The sequence below is a fragment of the Capricornis sumatraensis genome, chromosome 16 (assembly GCF_032405125.1).
Source record: "Capricornis sumatraensis isolate serow.1 chromosome 16, serow.2, whole genome shotgun sequence".
In the NCBI taxonomy this organism is placed as follows: domain Eukaryota; kingdom Metazoa; phylum Chordata; class Mammalia; order Artiodactyla; family Bovidae; genus Capricornis; species Capricornis sumatraensis.
Window position 1 is genome coordinate 25,829,912 of NC_091084.1, and position 18,976 is coordinate 25,848,887.

Here is an 18,976-nt window from a genome sequence, read left to right on the forward strand (position 1 = left end):
ATTTCTCCATTTTTCCTTTTGTGGATTCTGCTTTTGGCATTTAGCCTAAGAACTTTTTGCCTAACCCTAGGTTCAGGAGATTTTCATCTATTTTCTTTCTTTTACTAAAAGTTTCATAGTTTTACATTTTACAGTTAAGTCAATGTGTTACTGACCTGGGTTCTTGAACACTTTAATCAAATGAAATTGATGAGGCCAGGTGAGGAATTCAGGCAAGGCTTTATTGAGACTCTTCCTATAGCATCAAGGAGAGAAAACAAGTACCAATTTCCCTTGCCTGCCCTCGAGGGCAGAGGTGAATCCATGGGTTGGGCCAAAAGGTGGCTCAGGAGGTCTGCCCGCCCCCTTGGTGGTACCCTGTGTGGGGATCACGCATAGCACCCTGCATTTGCTCTCCACACCTTAGAAGGGGTATTTGGGCTTTGGGTCTTTTTTTGTCTCTTGTTCATAATTTGCACCAACTACAGAATGTTTGCACTTATTTTAAGTCCCTTTCTTTGTATTTGTTGCTTTAGAAGACGTTTCTCCAAGTGTAAACACTTAAGCAAAGAGTCCCAGGTGCCTGCCTATCTCCAATGATCCATTTTGAGTTAACTATTGGATAATGTGAGATTTACGTTAGCTCATTTTTTGCCTATGCATGTTCATTTAGGTGTATATTTAAAGCTTAATCCTTATAGCAACCTTCTGAAATGAGTATTATATTGAGTAAAATATAATAATATAAATATATATAACTGCATATAAATATAATATAAAATGAGTATATATTGTCATCCCATTTCACAGATGGAGGAACCTAGAGAGATTTGGTAATATGACCAGGACCCAGCTGCTGATAGGTGGGAGGAAAAATTCATGGTTTGAATGCTGGTCTTCCTGACTCACGGGCTTCCCAGGTGGCACTAGTGGTAAAGAACCACCTGCAAGAGACATAGGAGATGAGGGTTCCATCCCTGAATGGGGAAGATCCCCTAGAGGAGGGCATGGCAACCCACTCCAGTATTCTTTCCTGGAGGATCCCATGGACCGAGCCTGGCGGGCTACAGTCCATAAGGTCGCAGAGAGTTGGACATGACAGAAGCGACTTAGATGCACACATGCTTCCTGATTCACGTGCTCTTACATTTAAGCCCTGTTGCCACTGCCTCATTCCACGCCTGCTCTCTGGGAGAATCTTTTTCCTGAGAAGACTTCCCAGTTTTCCTGAACACATTCCTTCACCTTGCCCAACCCTGCCCTCACCTCAGGTCAGGGGCTACCAGAGGTTGGAGCCTGCCTGAACTGGCCCAGGTGTCCTTCTGTGACACGTTGCAGACTGCAGAATGGGGACCGATTGGGGAACTTCCCTGCATGCAAAGAGCTTGGCACTCCAGTCTGGGGAAAGGCTCACATCGGATTTCAGCATCTTCCAGAGTATTGCAGAACTGCACCTCCAGCTCACTTCACTCGTCTGGGGATGGTAGCCCCCCACTCCCCCTGAACAATCACACACACACACTCATTTAATAATTCTGAGTCCAGGAAAATTTCATCCCTGATCTGCTAAAACAAAATATACTGAGAGAGTCAATAAGAAGAACTGAGAGCATCTTGGAGCAAAATCCCTATGGTTAGAACATGCTTCTTGCTCTTTCTGGTGGGACTGGACCACGGTCAAACTATTCTACCTAGTCCATTTCCATTCATCACACCCATTTCCTTTCATGGGTCGAGGGCAGTGAATGTGGAGCTTTCCTCTCCAGCTCTCTGCTCTCCACCCACTGGTTGTGGACCTCCCAGGCAGGCAGGACCTGGGAGCTTCTGCACTCAGACCACCGGGGGAAAAATCAGCAATCTCTAAATTGACTTTGGGTTTTCCCAAATCCCTAAGCATCAGCCCACCTAATAATGGCAGATCCATGAACTCTGTGCCACTGTGACTTTGCATTCAAGAAGGACCCCTCCCCTTACTTCTCTCAGAGTTCTTCCAAAGACTACTAGGCTTTTGTCCTCACTCACTTTACAGAGATAAAGGAACCCCAACTGCAAGAACATACCTATTTTGTGAAGAGTGAAAGCGTTAGTCACGTCCAACTCTTTGCAACCCTATGGACAGTAGCCCGCCAGGCTTCTCTGTCCATGGAATTCTCCAGGCAAGAATAATGGACTGGGTTGCCATTCCCTTCTCTAGGGAAGGTAGGGATCAAACCAAGGATGCCCAACCCAGGGATCCAACCTGCATCTGCAACACTGAGGGCAGATTCTCTACCACTGAACCCCCAGGGACTAGGTACATGTACATATCTATTTTGCCAGATTCTTCAGAAGCAGGGGTGCCTGATCCCTCAGCTTGGCTGTTTCAACAGATAGGTCAACACCTCCTGGGTCCTTCCTGTCCTTCCACCCACCCTGTAAGGAACAGGAGATGAGTTTAATTCAGGACCCTGGCAGTCTGCCTTGAGCCCTGGGTGTCGTCTCCCACAGGGACAATGCTCAAGCATTCCTGTGATTCCTGTCCCTGTAGAGGGCCAGTGGCAGCTTCTGGTGTCTTGCTCTCCCTGGAAAGCTGCTTCAGGTGTAACTGATCCTTAACTGATCAGTTAAGGAGAACTTCCTTAACTGATTCAGGCCATTTGACCCTGGCATGTCATCCAGTGGCCCAGACAGATCATGCTGAAGGTCAGAGAGTCATCCTTCCTTAGGTCCAGTGGGCCACTTTCCCAACCTCCATGCTCACTCACCCAGAAGAAGGTGAGAAGCATCTCCTTGGTCTCCTGATCTCCTGACAGTAATGTCCTCTGTCATCTTCAGGCTTTCCTAGGGGAGGGTCTGAGACTTGTCAGGAGCAGGCACGGCTGCTCCAGGGACAGTATGTTCCATCATGCTGTCTCACTTCAGCCAAAGCAAGCCAGGGCCTCCCTCTGACATTGTAATTAGGGTGCTTCTCCTGTTCTAGAAGCAGTTTCCATCACTTCCACCCTCTTCCAGAGAGCATGACACCCATTCCCCCTTTCCTGCCATATCTTTTAAAGGCTCTGTTATGCCCAGCCCTTTCCACAGGGACCCAACAGACCCAGGATTGAATCTCAGCTCCCACTTACTAGCTATGTGGCCATTCACTATTTACTGTCGTTAAGCCTAGTCTTCTCATCCCTCACAAATAGAGAGATATTAAACCTCATAATGTTGTTGTGGATTTAAACAAGATCATATCTATAAAGTATGCACAGTAGGTGAAAGAGCTACTGATCCTGGGACAAAGTTAAGGCTCAGTAGTGCCATGGTCTCCAGGCCAACCTTCAGTTCTCCACTCTGCCCACCAGAATTCACCCTGGGTGGGACGGGCAGGTCAGTTGTTATGGGAAGAGCAAATGCCCCAGCTCCAGCCTGGGGTCTCTACTCACCTATCACGCCCATGCTGTTCCCCAGGAGTCTGGAAGGAGTCAAGGATGGACTCAAAGGCAAGGCATGTCCTCCTGAGGTAGGTGGGCTCCTCAGACTTGAGGATGGTCACTCTGGGAGGTTCCCTCTGGACTCTGGCTCACCTGCCCGGATGCAGGTGAGAAGTGACCTACCCTGCACTGCCCTGCGACGGTTCCTTTAGCACCACCTGCCCTGGAATGGCCCTGGGAGAGCCACCTGTTTAAGCACTTATAATTTTCCCTGCTCTCGGGGTCTCACAGGTGAGAGGGCAAGTCCATGGACCGAAGACCTAGAGGTACCCCCCACCCCTACTCCAGGCTCAGTACCAGGTATCCTGTATCCTCACTTTATCCCCAGGGGACCAAGGGACCTCCCACAGTGGATGCAGGGAAGGAGGAAGGAAGTAGAGAGTTAGGAGAAAGGAAGGGGAGTCCACCCCGATGTGCTTCCCTGGGCCAGCCCCTGGCCCTGCCCTTGGCTGACTCCCCGACCCGCCCCAGGACGGCTTCCTCTCCCCCCAGCAGCCACGGTGGCCTCTGCAGGCACATTTTCTCCTCTTCCTGCCCCAAGTATCTGCACTGAGCCCTTGGCCTGGTTCCTCCACAGCCCCACACTGCTCTGCGGTCCTCGGCTCCCAGGTTGCCCCTCCTCCCAGAAGACAGGGACCCCAGTATGCTCCACATGCTCCCTGAGCCTCACCTCTGACCCCCACCCACACCCCAGCAACAAGCCACCCCCAGAACTGGACCAAAGAATTCACCTCCCTGGGTGATTAATCCCAGTCCCGGCGCTCATCCCTCTGAGGTTGGGGGCCAAAAGTCATGCCAGGAAAGGGAGCTCCCTGTGACAGAGGTCCAGTCCCTCACCCCAAGGGTCCTGCCCCCTTTGGGTGACCTTTTGCATGCAGAGACTGCCTAACAAAAAGTCAACAATAACAAAGGAAGCATTAACTCAGTCAGGCCAACAGATTCAGACCAGAAAAATCTCCGTTACAACTTTTTTACACCGTATCTGTTACGGAGGGGTGGGTTCCAGGTCCACACACTCTACAGTGGAGACCACCAGCACAGCCCTGAAATTTTATAAACCCTCGGGACATATAAAGCGTCTGCCTGCAATGCGGGAGACCCGGGTTCGATCCCTGGGTTGGGAAGATCCCCTGGAGACGGAAACGGCAACCCACTCCAGTACTCTTGCTTGGAAAAACCCATGGAAGGAGGAGCCTCGTAGGCTACAGTCCATGGGGTCGCAAAGAGTCGGACATGACTGAGCGACTTCCTTTTCTTTCTTTCAGGACATATATGAGTTGCATAAATAAATGAATTAACTTGCGAACAGAATTAGGTCTACATCAAAGAGGACCGACTGGTCCACCCAGACGCGCGTTTCCAGCTTCAGGATGCCTTCCTCTTGCAGCCCCTGCCCAGGCTCGAGCTGAGGGAGAAAAAAAAAAAAAAAACACCACAGGCCGAGACTGAGGACGTGTTTGAGGGCGGGATGCCGGGGCGGGCCAGGGCCTCTCAGGGTGCTGCGCGGGGAGGATGCTGCGTGGGGAGGGAGCCCCCTTCCTTGACTGGGCCGCCATCGCTGCCGGGGGCGCCTCAGGGCTCGGCTGGGTACCCTCAGCCCTCACAGGGCAGGGCCGGTGTCTCCTCACTCCAGAGGGAGAAGGAGGGAGGGCCGCCGCCTGCCCAGCGCCCCCGTCAGGGACCCGCGGCGCAGGGAGCAGCCCGGCCCGGAGCGCGCGGGGCGCCAAGAGCCCGGGCCGCGCCGACGCCGTGGCCGCGCGCGTGGAGCGGCGGCCGGGCGGCCTCCCCGCCTTCACCCGCGACGATTTCGAGGCCGACCGGCGCCGAGGGGCGAGCGGCGGCTTCGCCAGCTGTCCCAGGCGCCGCAGCAGCGCTGGCGGACCGAGTGCGCCGTCGAGAGAGCTCCCCGTCCTCCCGCCCGACGCCCCCAGGCCCCCGCCTGCCCGCCCGCCCCACCCCGCTCCTTTCGCCGAGCTCTTTCAGTTCCTTTAGGGGAGGGGAAACTGAGGCCCGGGAGCGAGGACCAGGCAGCCGGGCTGAGACTGAGCGTGGTCCTCTCCGCCTCTGGAAACTCCCAGAGTGGAGTGCAGTGGCCTGAGCTCCCCCAGGCACAGCCTGCCTCTTTCCGTCGCCTCTGAAATACGCTCGGCTCTGTCTGTGGACCCAGACTGTTTGTTGAAATCCACGGAGGTCAAAAGTGAGCAGGAACTACCGGCAAGATGCCTTTGTTCAATCCGACCTCCTGATCGGGTCTGGCCTCCTGTTTTGCAGCCTCACCTTCCTTTGGGGTGTCGGCTCTGGATGGCCCTCTGCCGCCCTCCTACCCACCCCTGAACCCACAGGGCAGGCAGGCGGGGCTGGGCTTGCTGAGGAGCTGTGGCACTTGGCTCAGTGCTGCTCCGTGACCTGGGGGGAAGTGCCTTATCCCCTCTGGTGTGGCCCCAGACCAGCCATAGCAGGCTGGAGGGGGCTTGGAAGGTGGAGGCTGCCAGCTTACTGGCCTGAGAACCTGCCCAGCCCACTCATCTGCCAGCTCTCACACTGGCTCTGCCAGTTGCCCAAGCCTGACATGCTACAGTCTCTGCCCTTTTTCTCTCTGGCTCCTCCCAAGTCCCATGATACATGCTGTGGCCTCTCCCTGGCAGGCCTCCTTTTCCCTGGTTCTCTCCTTTTCCCTGGTACCTCTCCCGCAGTGCTTCCACCCATCCATGGCTTCCCGCTGAGATGCAGCTCCAGTCCCATTCCTACCAGACTGGCCAGTACTTGGCTGTGCACTGGCCCCTGGTGCAGCCGTGGAGGAGACACTTTGGGATGTGAAGTCTGAGATGATCACCATGTCCTCCTCCCAAGGCTCCTGGGATACCAACTGGAGGTCCTCGGGGGTGTGGGGGACAGTGTGGCATCTTTTCTGGACATTCTCTATGGTCACTAAGCAAGCTCCCAAGACACAGCCTCCCATCCCACACAGCCAAGTTCCTTCCTAGTTCCCAGACCCCTTCCTGCTTAATGAAAAAGGGCAAAATGAGACCGTCCCAGACTCACCGATGTAACTCCCTCAACATCCTGGCTTGGGAGTAGTCAGATTATTCTAGAATCTGCCCAGATCATTTACAGCCTTTGAAGCAAAGAGCAAGAGGAAACAGATGGCACTGATAAGACTACTCATGAGACGTTGACAGTAACCCCCATCTCAAATCCCTTCCCAGTCCCAAAGGACTAAGAGATTTATTTACAGTAATTAGCACCTGCCACCTGTCGAGTGCTCTCCTAGGAGTTTTATGAGTATGACTTCACTGGATCCTCCTTCCCTCTTTTCATTCATTTGTCCTCTTGATGAATGTTTATTACTCACCTATTATGTGCCAGGTGCTGTGCTGGACCCTAAGATATAATGAATATGATGATGAATGCAACAGATATGCTTCCATAGTGACACAGTGGTAAAGAATCCACCTGCCAATGCAGGAGCCCTACATGAAAATCCAACAATGCTTATAATTTTGTTTTTGCTTATACATTTGTTATCACACTTATAACAAATTGATAAGCAGAATGTCACAGGAACTCTTCTGCTCTTTGAATGGGTCGATATCCTAGGGTTTGTACCCAGATACCTTTAAAAAACAAACTACCAAATCCATTTGAGCAGTCCAGCTTATACTGAACTCATGAAAAATTAAAGCAGGGTAAGGTTTTATTGCTGAAGGAGGGCATGGCAACCCACTCCAGTATTTTTGCCTGGAGAATCCCATGGACAGAGGAGCCTGGTGGGCTACAGTCTACGGGGTCACAAAGAGTCAGACACGGCTGAGTGACTAAACACACGGCACATACATAGTTGATTAACAGTGTTGTGTTAGTTTCACATTAGTTTCACATGTTTCACTTATACATATATCTTCTCTTTTTCAAATTCTTTTCCCATTTAGATTATTGCAGATATGAATATCGAGCAGAGTTCCTTGAGCTATACGATAGGTCTTCCTTGGTTATCTTTTTTTTAAATTTTTTTGGATTTGGACCATTTTAAAAATCTTTATAGAATTTGTTACAATATTGCCTCTGTTTTATGTTTGGGTATTTTGGTTATCTATTTTAAATGTGTGTGCATTGTGTGTGCTAAGTCGCTTCAGTCATGTCTGACTCTATGCGACCTTATGGACCGTAGCCCGCAGGCTCCTCTGTCCATGCAAGATTCTCCAGGCAAGAATACTGGTGTGAGTAGCCATGCACTCCTCCAAGGGGATCCTCCTGACCCAGGGATCAAACCTTCATCTTTTAGGTCTCCTGTATTGACAGGAGTGTTCTTAATCACTATCTCCACCTGGGAAGCCCACTATTTTAAATGCAGTAGTGTGTATATGTGATGAAGGCAATGGCACCCCAACTCCAGTACTCTTGCCTGGAAAATACCATGGATGGAGGAGCCGGGTGGGCTGCAGTCCATGGGGTCACTAAGAGTTGGACATGACTGAGCGACTTCACTTTCACTTTTCACTTTCCACTCTCATGCATTGGAGAAGGAAATGGCAACCCACTCCTCTGTTCTCACCTGGAGAATCCCAGGGACGGGGGAGCCTGGTGGGCTGTCATCTATGGGGTCGCACAGAGTCGGACACAACTGAAGCGACTTAGCAGCAGCAGCAGCAGTGTGTATATGGGGCTTCCCAGGTGGCACTAGTGGTAAAGAACTTGCCTGCCAATGCAGGAGACGTAAGAGACACAGGTTTGGTCCTTGGGTCGAGAAGATCCCCTGGAGGAGGGCACAGCAACCCTCTCCAGTGTTCTTGCCTGGGAATCCCATGGACAGAGGAGCCTGGCGGGTTACCGTCCACGGGGTCACAAAGAGTTGGACACAAATGAAGCAAATTAGCAAACACGCACTGTGTATATGTCAGTCCTAAACTCCCAATTAATTCCTTCCCCCTTCCCCCAGATTCTCGCTGTATTTTGAAGGTAGCACTGATGGGATGTGCCAAGGAGCAGCTTGTGGGAAGGAGACGAAGAGAGGAGTCCAGGATAATCAAGATCTTTGAAGACTAGAGGGATGGAGCCCATTCACTGAGATGGAGAAGGCTGAGCGGGGAGTGGGTTTGAAGAGAGAATTGGGAGTTCAGTTTTAGACACTTTAAGTGTGAATACCCAGCTGGAGAGGCTGAGGTTGCCTGGAGACACTGGGACTGGGTCTAGTGATCAAGTAACAGAACAGGAGCCTGCCTGTTCGGGAAGGACCAATCCCACGCCAAGAACAGAAAATTGCCTGTAGGCTATAGTAATAACTGATCAGTGAGATATTAGGACCAGAAACCAGATGAAAGGGTGGGGGAGACGAGGAAAAGAGAGAGACAGTAGGTGTCGCAAACACTTTCAAGCAGTCTAGGTGTCAAGGGGAGTTGTGCACTCCCTACCGTTCCCATTTTACAGTTAACAGACAGGCCTGGAGAATTTGCTTGTTCAAGATCATACAGAGATGAAATTGGGATTGGAAAGCAAGGCGATGCGGCCCCAGATCCCATGTTTTGTCCACTTCATGATGGATGTCTTCTCAGTTCTTACGATCTCAAAAGGACAAGAGGAGACAGATTTTAAAACTACATTGCAGAGGTTGTTGGGGGAGGAGCAGGGAGCTCTCTGGAATAGTAGAGAAGACAATAAGACCTAAACCTGGACCGGCCAACCTGTCCAGTTGCGGGGGGTGGGGGTGTGAGGCTCTCTGGCTGGCTTCCCAGGGAGGCCCTATGAACACATTTCCAGCAGCCTCTGACTGCAATGCCAGCACAGCTTTGCAAATAGTTTGCTTTTTTAAAAAGTGTCATTTCTCCTTAATCTTCATCCCCACCATCCCCGAACAATCTATAACAATTTGCATATTTGCTGTTCTGTGGGCATGGACAGTGAAAAGAGCGAAAGGTTTCGCACATGCTTATTCTGTAAGGCTTTCCCTTCAGTCTTGACTTCAATTCAGCAAAGATGCCTTGTGCTATGCGTGGCCGTGTGCTGTGACGAGTACAAGGAATAATTATAGTTCATCTCCAAAATGGAATCCCATACAGCCATTACAGAGCTCGCTTCTGGAGACTAATGATTCAGAACATGCTCACACTACCCCGAGAGGGAAAAGCAGGTCAGAAACAGCCCACACTCTGTGATGGCAAGGGAGCGTGGGGGAGGAAAGAGGGACAGGGAGGGAGGAGAGAGCCTTCTTGCAATGAATTGTAAAAGAATACAGTAAATTATTAACACAGGCCAACTCTAAAAGGTTGGGTTACTGATGATTTAATTGGTGGGGGGAGGGGGGCATGCCATGTGGCTTGTGGGATCTTAGTTCCCCAATCAGGGATTGAACCTCGGTCCCACTGTGAACGTGCTGAGCGCTAACCATAGGACCGACAGGGAGTTCCCTAATTTTCTTTCCTAATCCCTTGATGTTCTACAAGGTATGTGTGTGTGCATATATATACATATATATATATATATATATATATATTTCTTTCACAGTCAAAAAGGCAATAAATGATATTCGTCCATATTTTTATTGAAGTATAGTTAATTTACAAGGTTGTGTTAATTTCTGCTATACAGTGAAGTGACTCTCTATATATACACACACACATATGCTTTTTCTAAATATTCTTTTCCATTATGATTTATCATAGGATACTGAATATAGTTGTCTGTGCTATACAGTAGGACCTTATTCTCTATCCTTTCGATATATAAAAGCTTACGTCTGCTAACCCAGCCTTCCACTCCATCCCTCGATGAACCCCCTTCCCCTTGGAAACCACTGGTCTGTTCTCCATGTCCATGATTCTGTTTCTGTTTCATGGATAAGTTCATTTGCATCATATTTTAGGTTCCACATATAAGTGATATCATGTGCATTTGTCTTTCTCACTTCGGTTGGTGCGATAATCTCTAGCTGCATCCGTGTTGCTGCAAACGGCGTTATCCCACGTTTACGGCCGAGTAGCATTCCACTGTGTATACACACCACATCGTCTTTATCCACTCATCTATTGATGGATATTTACGTTGCTTCCACATCTTGCCTATTGTGGATAGTGCTGATATGAACATAGGGGTGCATGTATCTGAGTTATGGTTTTGTCTAAATATATGTCCAGGAGTGGGATTGCTGGATTGTTTGGTAGTTTTTAGCTTTTTGAGGAACCTCCGTACTGCTTTCCACAGTGGCTGCACCAATTTACATTCCCACCCATAGTGTAGGAGGATTCTCTTTTTTCCACATCCTCTCCAGCACTTGCTATTTGTACACATTTTAATGATGGTCGTTCGGATTGGTGTGAGCGGGTACCTCGATAAATCTTTTAAAACAGAAGCAGGAGGCATGTTTGGTCCTCCATGGGCTCGTGGTCTCCTGTGGGAGATAGACATACATAGGTAGCCAGAATAAACAGCAGGCTTTTTGTGGCCGCTTCTGTAGAATGGGCTGACTTCTAAATTCACAGACTCCTTCGCTTCCTGTTTTATTTGCTGGACCCTAATCGGAGCATCCTGTCGTATCTCTCTTTCCTCCTCCACCACCTCACAAGCTCCCAAGGGGGTCTCTGGGTCTGTGCAGCCTGGCACCAAGCCTAGTTTGTGTGTCCTGCCAGTTCCTCTTGTAAAGGGTCACCAGCTTCCATCTTTCACTCCCCTTCCTCCATAGCTCTGATGTGAATTGCCTCATTGAAGATGCAGCCCAAATGGAGAAGATCAAGTTTCAGCACATCGTGTTTGCAGGCAGCCCCTGGGTGTTGTGATGGAGTTCATGGCCAACGGCTCCCTGGAGAAGATGCTTCCCACTCACAGCCTCGGCTGGCAGCTCAAAGTCAGCACCGTCCATGAGACCAGCCTGGCCATGAACTTCCTCCACAGCATTAAGCCACCGCTGCTCCATCTGGACCTCAAGCCAGGCAACATCCTCCTGGACAGCTGCCTGCATGTTAAGGTGAGGACCCCATCTGTCCCCTGTCACTCCAGAGTCTTCTCCACATAAGCTGGATTATCTACTGCCTGGCTGCCCTGTCAAAGAGTTCTAAGCAGCTCCCTTCATGGACAAATACTAAAGGCAGGGATCACACCTAAAACAGATGGAAGCATAGTGAAATTTGGTGCATGAAACTGCGTATCAGGATGCCTGCAATAACCCTCTTTGGACCTCAGTCTTCCATTTCTAATGTGGACAGAATCATCTCTATCCCATTCTTTGATCCAAGTAAGGATGTGTGTAAATGCGAGGGTCATGATGACCTTTTTTTATTTCTTTCAGTTCCTAAGACATTTTACGCTTTCCTTTCTGCCCTGGAACTTTTGCATATTCTGTTTCCACTGTCAAGAACAGTGTTCCCCCAGTCCCTCCTTGTCTAGCAAAGGCCTACTCATCTTTCAGCTCTCAGCGTAAATAACACCTCCTCAGGGAAGTTTTCCTTGATCCACTCCCACATGCCTCTGTCATACAGCCTCACTGTGTCTCTTCACATTGCTAACCCCAATTGTAAGCATATAGTCATTTATGAAACTGTTTCATTAGTACCTCTACTCCCTATTTGAATAACCACTTAGGAGAGTAATGGGTGTCGGGGGCGGGGGTTCATCTTTCATAGAAGAAATTGGTTTTTTTGGCCACACTGTGTCTTCATTGTGGTTTGTGGGCTCTTTGTTATGGCCCATGGGGGCTTTCTTTAGTTGTGGCCTGTGGGGGCTTTCTTTAGTTGTGGCCCGTGGGGGCTTTCTTTCATTGTGCCATGCGGGCTTCTCGCTGCGGACCGCTAGAGCACACAGGCTCAGTAGCTGCAGCTCGTGGGCTTAGTTTCCCCACAGCATGTGGGATCTTTTCCCCAACCAGAGATTAAGTTCATGTCCCCTGCATTGGAAGGTGGATTTTCAACCACTGGACCACTAGGGAAGTCCCAGTTTCATCTTTCTTATCTGCTGCCTGATTCTCAATACCCAGCCTAGTTGGAATTCAGTGAATTGGCAATTGGTATATGAATGAGTCAATGGATGGAAGCAGAGTGTGGGATAAATATACATGGTGTCAATGCTTCAGGGCCCCTGGAAGTGGGATGAACAGAAGCTCACCAAAGGCAGCAACTTTATCCATGGGTCCTTTGGGTAATGGCCACACCTACCAAGTACGTACTGTGCACCAGCCACTGTTCTAAGTGCTTTTTGTATATTTCCTTGTCTAATGCTCATAATAGCACTACGAGTTAAGTTCTGGTATTAGTCCCACTTTATAGATGAGGAAAGGAAGGCTCTGAGAAGGTAACTTGTCCGAGGTCATCCTGTCGTCCATGGCAACTACGGGAGAGAGCCTGTGCTCTCAGTGGTGACACAACACTGGAAATGAGGAAGGCGGGAGGGATGAGGAACTCAGGCAGCTTTCTGGAGGCAAGACTGTATTGCCCTCCCATCCCCACCCTGGGCTTCCTTCCAGGTTTCAGACTTTGGCCTGTCCAAGAGGATGGAGCAGTCGACCCGGATGCAGTGCATCAAGAGGTCAGCTCTGCAGGGCACCCTCAGCTACACCCACCCTGAGATGTTTCTGGAGAGTAACAAGGGCCCAGGGCCCAAATACGACGTGCACAGGTGAGCGGGAGGTGGGGCTCCAGGCCACATACCCAGCAAGCAGCTTGTTGTCACCACGCTGCCTGGACCCCGAGGTGCAGAGGGCAGGACAGGGGTGACGTCTGGCCCCGCCCCGCCCATATGGGAGGAGGAGGAGGGGTGCGGTGGGACTCCAGCCAGAGAGGCTTTGCCTGGGATTTTGTGGTCCATGGGGCCCCTCTGGCTGGATAGCCGAGGAAGTCACTCGGGGCACACTTGCCCTGCCTGCAGCTTCAGGATCGTGATCTGGGAGATCCTTGCTCAGAAGAAGCCGTATCCAGGTAGCAGGTGGCAGTGGCGCCGTCACATGGGGACCTGGAAGGGACTGCGGGAGGCTGGGGGTTGGTGGGGGTGGGGCAGTAGCAGGTTTACGTTGGGGACCTCACCCTCCCACCTTCCTCCCCCTGTTTCTAGAGCTCACATGTCAGTGAAAGAAAGGGCAAACTTCAGCCCAGACTATGCTTTCCGCCTCTGATTCCTTTGCTTCAAAATATTCTTTCCTGTCTCTCCCAACCCAGCCCTGCCATGGTGTCAGGTAAACAGACTGTCAGGGAACTTGGATAATCCAGCAAAGTGCAAAATCAAAGCCTATAACTAGGCCTGCCAGTCAGTCTGGCTGCCTTTGGACAGCAAAGGCCCACAGTGAGGGGCCACGGCCAGTCTTGGCCTGGGAGGATCTGGAGTTGGTCCAGAGACCCGGCTGCTCAAATCTAAGCCACAAGTCAGCCTGCAATCTAGGTATTAACTCACTGTGCATTTATGGAGCCCCTGCTGTGTGCATGGGCAGAGCCCCGACCTCCCGCCCAGCCCCTCTGCCCCTGCCTTCCCTCACCCACACAGTCTGGGCCTCCTCTCACAGGCTTCAACGTCATGACCATCATCATCCAAGTGGCCACAGGCAGGCGGCCCTCCCTGCAGCCTGTCTCAGATGAGTCCCAGCAGATGGTGGACCTGATGAGGCGCTACTGGGACCAGGAGCCCAAGAAGAGGCCCTGCTTTCCAGGTTATCACCAGACTGACCTAGACGAGGACGGGAGAGCTGGGGTGCCCACAGGCCAGGAGAGATGACCAAAGCCCCAGGCCACTCCCAAGACTCTCAGGGAGAGCCCTGCATGGCACTAGGGCAGAGTCTGCTCCATAGTGTGATGAGAGGTGGGGGGATGGCAGAGGGGCCAGGGGCAGCTGAGGACTGTGGGCTGGTCTCTTTGGCTTAATGTGTACCGTGTGGGAGGTAAATTAGAAACCCCTCACTGCCAGAAGCTAACTGGGCCTGGCTCTGCTGCTTCTGAGTCCCCAGTTGGCCTGGGTCTTCTCAGGCTGCAGTGTCATTTAAAATGTTCCCAGACCATAAGCTCACAGGCGTGGATGGATGTTGCAATCATCCACTCCTCTAGGGATGGTGTAAATGCACACTTGTGTGTAAGTGTGAGCATCTTAGAGATTATCTAGTCTTGCCCTTGTGTTTTATGGGAAAGGTCTACCCTCAAAGGGCTTCCCAGGGGGCATTAGTGGTAAAGAACTTGTGTGCCAATGCAGGAGACATACGAGACGTGGGTTTGATCCCTGGGCCAGGAAGATCTTCTGGAGGAGGACATGGCAACCCACTCCAATATTCGTGCCTGGAGAATCCCATGGACAGAGGATCCTGGTGGGCTACAGTCCATGGGGTCTCAAAGAGTTAGACATGACTGAAGCAATGCTTGGGTGTGTGCGCGCACACACACACACCCCTCCAAGGCAGGGTCCCAGCTTGCGTGCTTCCTGATGCTCATGTGTGGGTGCCCCTAAGCCTGGGGCTGGGTTTTGGGAGGAAGTACAGGGACATGGTAGGGGGAAAAACATTTAAAATGGGGAAGAACTGCAGGCCAACCTGTGGCCTCTTTTGCTGTGTCTTTGTTTCTTGGGGACTTGCCCGTAGCTCAGATAGTAAACAATCTGCCTGCAATGCAGAAGACCCGGGTACGATCCCTGGGTTCGGAAGATCCTCTGAAGAAGGAAATGGCAGCCCACTCCAGTATTCTTGCCTGGAGAATCCCATGGACAGAGGAGCCCGGCTGGCTCCATTCCATGGGGTTGCAGAGTTGGACACGACTGAGCGTCTAACACTACACGACACTACTGTTTCTTAGCAGATATCATAGCGGAGACAGACATGCTGCTTTCGCTGCTCCAGAGTCCGGTGGCCCACCGTGAGAGGGAGGCCTTGGCCGGGAAAGTGTCCTGCGCAGCGGCCAGCCCGGGGAGGTGCGTGCGTGTGCGGGCGGGGCCTCGTCTCTGGTGGGCACTGAGGATGCACGCATGTGTGAGGCCACCTGGCTGAGGGGCAGATGGGGACCAGACTCAGCGCATACTCTGCTGGCCAAGCCGCACAGTCACTCAGGGATCCCTTTTCCTAATTTGCTCGAGGGTGCTCTGAGGGCTGGTGGTGGCCGTGGCCCAGAACCCCTGAAAAGGATGTGCCCTCCCTGACGCGTGTGGGGTTAAACAGGGCCCGTCCTGCAGAGGGCGCCCGCGGCTCTCCCCTGTTTTCCCGCCCTGCCCGTCAGCATCATCCGCGCTCCGCTGTCCTTACCCTCTTCACCTGGGAACCAGCCGTGAGCTAGTGCAGGGGCTCTGGGCTGAACCCACAGGGCCACTACCCTGCCTTCCCTGTGGCCCAGGGGGCAGCCGAGGCCCTGGGCCACTCTTTCTTGGGCAGGGCGTCCCCAGCTCAGGGTCTTCCCCTAGACACAGCTGGTGGCGGGCATGAGAGAGGAGGGGTCTCCTGGCTCAGGCTGGGAGGAGAGTCCTCAGAGGCGAAGGGAAGAGGCGAGGCCGACATGGACCAGAACCGCCCGGCTCTCATCTGACCTGCCCCCTGTCTTCTGGTTCCCCAGGTCTGTGAGATCCGCCAGGAGCTAACAGACTCTTGAGAGCCCCTTGGACTGCAAGGAGATCCAACCAGCCCATCCTAAAGGAGATCAGTCCTGAATGTTCATTGGAAGGACTGATGCTGAAGCTGAGACTCCAATACTTTGGCCACCTGATGCAAAGAGCTGACTCATTTGAAAAGACCCTGATGCTGGGAAAGATTGAGGGCAGGAAAAGAAGAGGACAACAGAGGATGAGATGGCTGGATGGCATCACCGACTCCACGGACATGGGTTTGGATGAACTCCAGGAGTTGGTGATGGACAGGGAGGCCTGGCATGCTGTGGTCCATGGGGTCGCAAAGAGTAGGATGTGACTGAGTGACTGAACTGAACAGACAGTGGTGAGTCCAGACAGGTCTCAGCTGGAACCCCAGAACACACAGTGGAGGAGAAAGGGGACTCAAACTATATCCTCTGCCATCTTCCCTGGCCTACCCTCCTCTCAGGCCTGGAGTCTGTGTTCCTTCTCTGGGCACCTGGCCCTGAGTTCCAGAAATGCCCGTGCCCCTGGGGGGCCTGGCTCTGCTTCCCCTTCAGGACTGTGTTCTTTTGAGGCTGGACTCCTCCGTCCCTGGCCTGGGAAAAGGGAACATCAGTTTTCAATCCTGGTGCCATAATGGAATTTTTTGAGGGAATGAAAGAGTACCTGATGTCTGAGCCACCCTAGAATAATTGACTCAGAATCTCTTGTGGTTTAGTCTGAGCGGTGATTTTGTTTGTGGGTTTTTTTTGTTTTATTTTCTTTTTCATTTTGGAAATTGTTGCTTTTAATTCTAATACACCACTGGGTAAATCAGGAAGAAATGGGTCCCTGAGTGCCTCGGGAAGAATTCACATCACAGAGTGCCACCGCAAATTTATCTTCAATTTGCATCTATTTACTTTGTGCCAGGCACTTCTCCAGAAGTTCATACCTACAGGATTTGTCTTCACGGTAGTAGCACAAGGTGGACATTGCTCGTGTCCTCCTGAGGGATCAGGACCCCCAGGCTCAAAGAGGCAGAGAGCATGTGGTGCTAAGGGGTGGAGTCAGGGTTTACTTCTGGACTGGCCTCTTTTTGCTTCATCCTTATAGTAAGAACTTCCAGACTCAGCTGCTGTCTAGGGCAGTGGAGCCTGAGTAGAGATCCAGGACCTAGGGAAAGGACCCCCACTCACCCATCCAGGAAACTCTGTTCCTGGGTGGTACTTCCAGGAGATAGGGGGATGGCTGAGATGACCCCTGGACAAAGTCAGAGGTCCTTTTCTCAATCTCGTCTTCCTCCCAGCAGACTCAGGAGACTATTTGAAGCGGGTCCTGAGTCTCTCAGACAGTGAGAGCCTGGTCCCTAGCGATGAGCAGGTGTACATCTATGAGAACAAGGTCACCCCCTCCACTTCCTGGTGCCCTGGGGCCTCCTGGAGGGGGTGAGGCTGCTGCTGGCCCACGAGGTGGATGTGGACCGCCAGACAGCCTGCGGCTACACGCCCCTCCTTATCGCTGCCCAGGACCAGCAGGACGACTTCTGCACCCCGCTCCTGGAGCACAGCGCCGACGCCCACCTGGCGGATGAGGACAGCTGGGCCCCTTTGTGCTTTGCAGCCCAGAATGGGGCCGACCACTCTGCCTTTCTGCTCCTGGACCAAGAGGCCCGCGTGATGCCCAGGAGCATAGGGGTGGACCCCACTCCACCTGGCTGCACAGAACAACCCTGAGAATGTGGCCTGCCTTCTGGTCTCCCATCAAGCTGACCCCAACCTGCGAGAGGCTGAGGGAAAGACCCCTCTCCACGTGGCCACCTACTTTGGCCACGTCAGCCTGGTCAAGCTGCCCACAGCCCAGAGGGTGGAGTTGGATGCTCGGCAGAGAAACCTAAGAGGCCACTGCACCTCACAGTGGAGAGAGGCAAAGTGAGGGCCACCCAACATCTGTTAAAAAGTGGGGTGGCCCCTGATGCCCTCGACCAGAGCACAGCCCACTGCCCGCCGCGGGTGCCAGGGGCAAGTACCTTATCTGCAAGGTGCTGCTCGGGTATGGGGCCATCCTGGAGCTGCCGACCCACCAGGGCTGGACACCCCCGCATCTAGCAGCCTACAAGGGCCACCTGGAGATCATCCACCTGCTGGCTGAGAGCCAGGCAGACGTGGGGGCTCCTGGAGGCATGAACTGGATCCCCCTGCACCTGGCTGCCCACCACAAGGCGGAGGTGGTGGTGTCCACCCTGCTGAAATGTGGGGCTGACTGCAATGCAGCCGAGCAGTCAGGCTGGACACCCCTTCACCTAGCAGTCCAGAGGGGGACCTTCCTGAGCATCATCCACCTCCTGGAGCACCGTGCTGATGTCCATGCCTGCAATAAGGTGGGCTGGACCCCTGCCCATCTGGCCACCCTGAAGGGAAACATGGCCATCCTCAAAGTGCCGGTCAAGGCTGGCACCCAGCTAGACATCCAGGAAGGGGTTGGTTGCACACCCCTGCATCTGGCCCTCCAGAGCCAGAAGCAGGACATTGTCGCCTTCCCAGAGGGCAGGGAGCCCTCACTGGCCATTCTGGGCAGAGCTGAGCCGGGAGCCCAGATGGAAATTTAGACCAGGGTCTCCTTTCCTGTAAGGAGTAGAGGCTGCTGGAAGTGAACCTGGGCTTCTGGCAAGGCCCCTTCCCTGTGCTTGCCACCTGCCCCTTTGATCTTGAGAGGAGACAGGAACCTGGTCCCCTGGGTGGTGGAGGGGCAGGGAGATTGTAGCTGCGGAAGGGGCCCCTGGCTGGAGACCTCCTTTCAGCCCCTCCTCCATGTGTATCTCGAGCAGACTCTCAGCCTGCTCCTTGCTGCACCCAGACTCAAGCCCCCACAGTGAGTTCCCTCTGTTCCCAGATTCCTTCCACCTTTAATCACTTGTCCCTGAACTCGCAGAAGCCCTTGCATCCTGGAACTCTCTCTGAAGAAGGAGGGAGGCACGGAGAAGAGGGAAGCGCTCCCTCCCAGCTCATGTCTGTGTGACTAGGGCAGGGTCAGGACAGACAGACGCATGTGTTTGT

At 52.5% G+C, this 18,976-nt stretch overlaps 1 protein-coding gene across 1 annotated transcript; it reads left to right on the top strand.

Annotated features, from left to right (window-relative positions):
• The first annotated feature begins 4,946 nt into the window (after nucleotides 1-4,946).
• On the top strand, nucleotides 4,947-18,528 carry ANKK1 (ankyrin repeat and kinase domain containing 1). Its single transcript, XM_068987963.1, is given in 14 exon segments — nucleotides 4,947-5,277; nucleotides 5,280-5,338; nucleotides 5,340-5,365; nucleotides 11,107-11,168; nucleotides 11,171-11,388; nucleotides 12,880-13,031; nucleotides 13,281-13,330; nucleotides 13,909-14,052; nucleotides 15,182-15,283; nucleotides 17,233-17,331; nucleotides 17,334-17,613; nucleotides 17,615-17,817; nucleotides 17,820-17,909; nucleotides 17,912-18,528. Coding segments are annotated over 14 exon segments (2,433 nt in total).
• The last annotated feature ends 448 nt before the right edge of the window (nucleotides 18,529-18,976 follow it).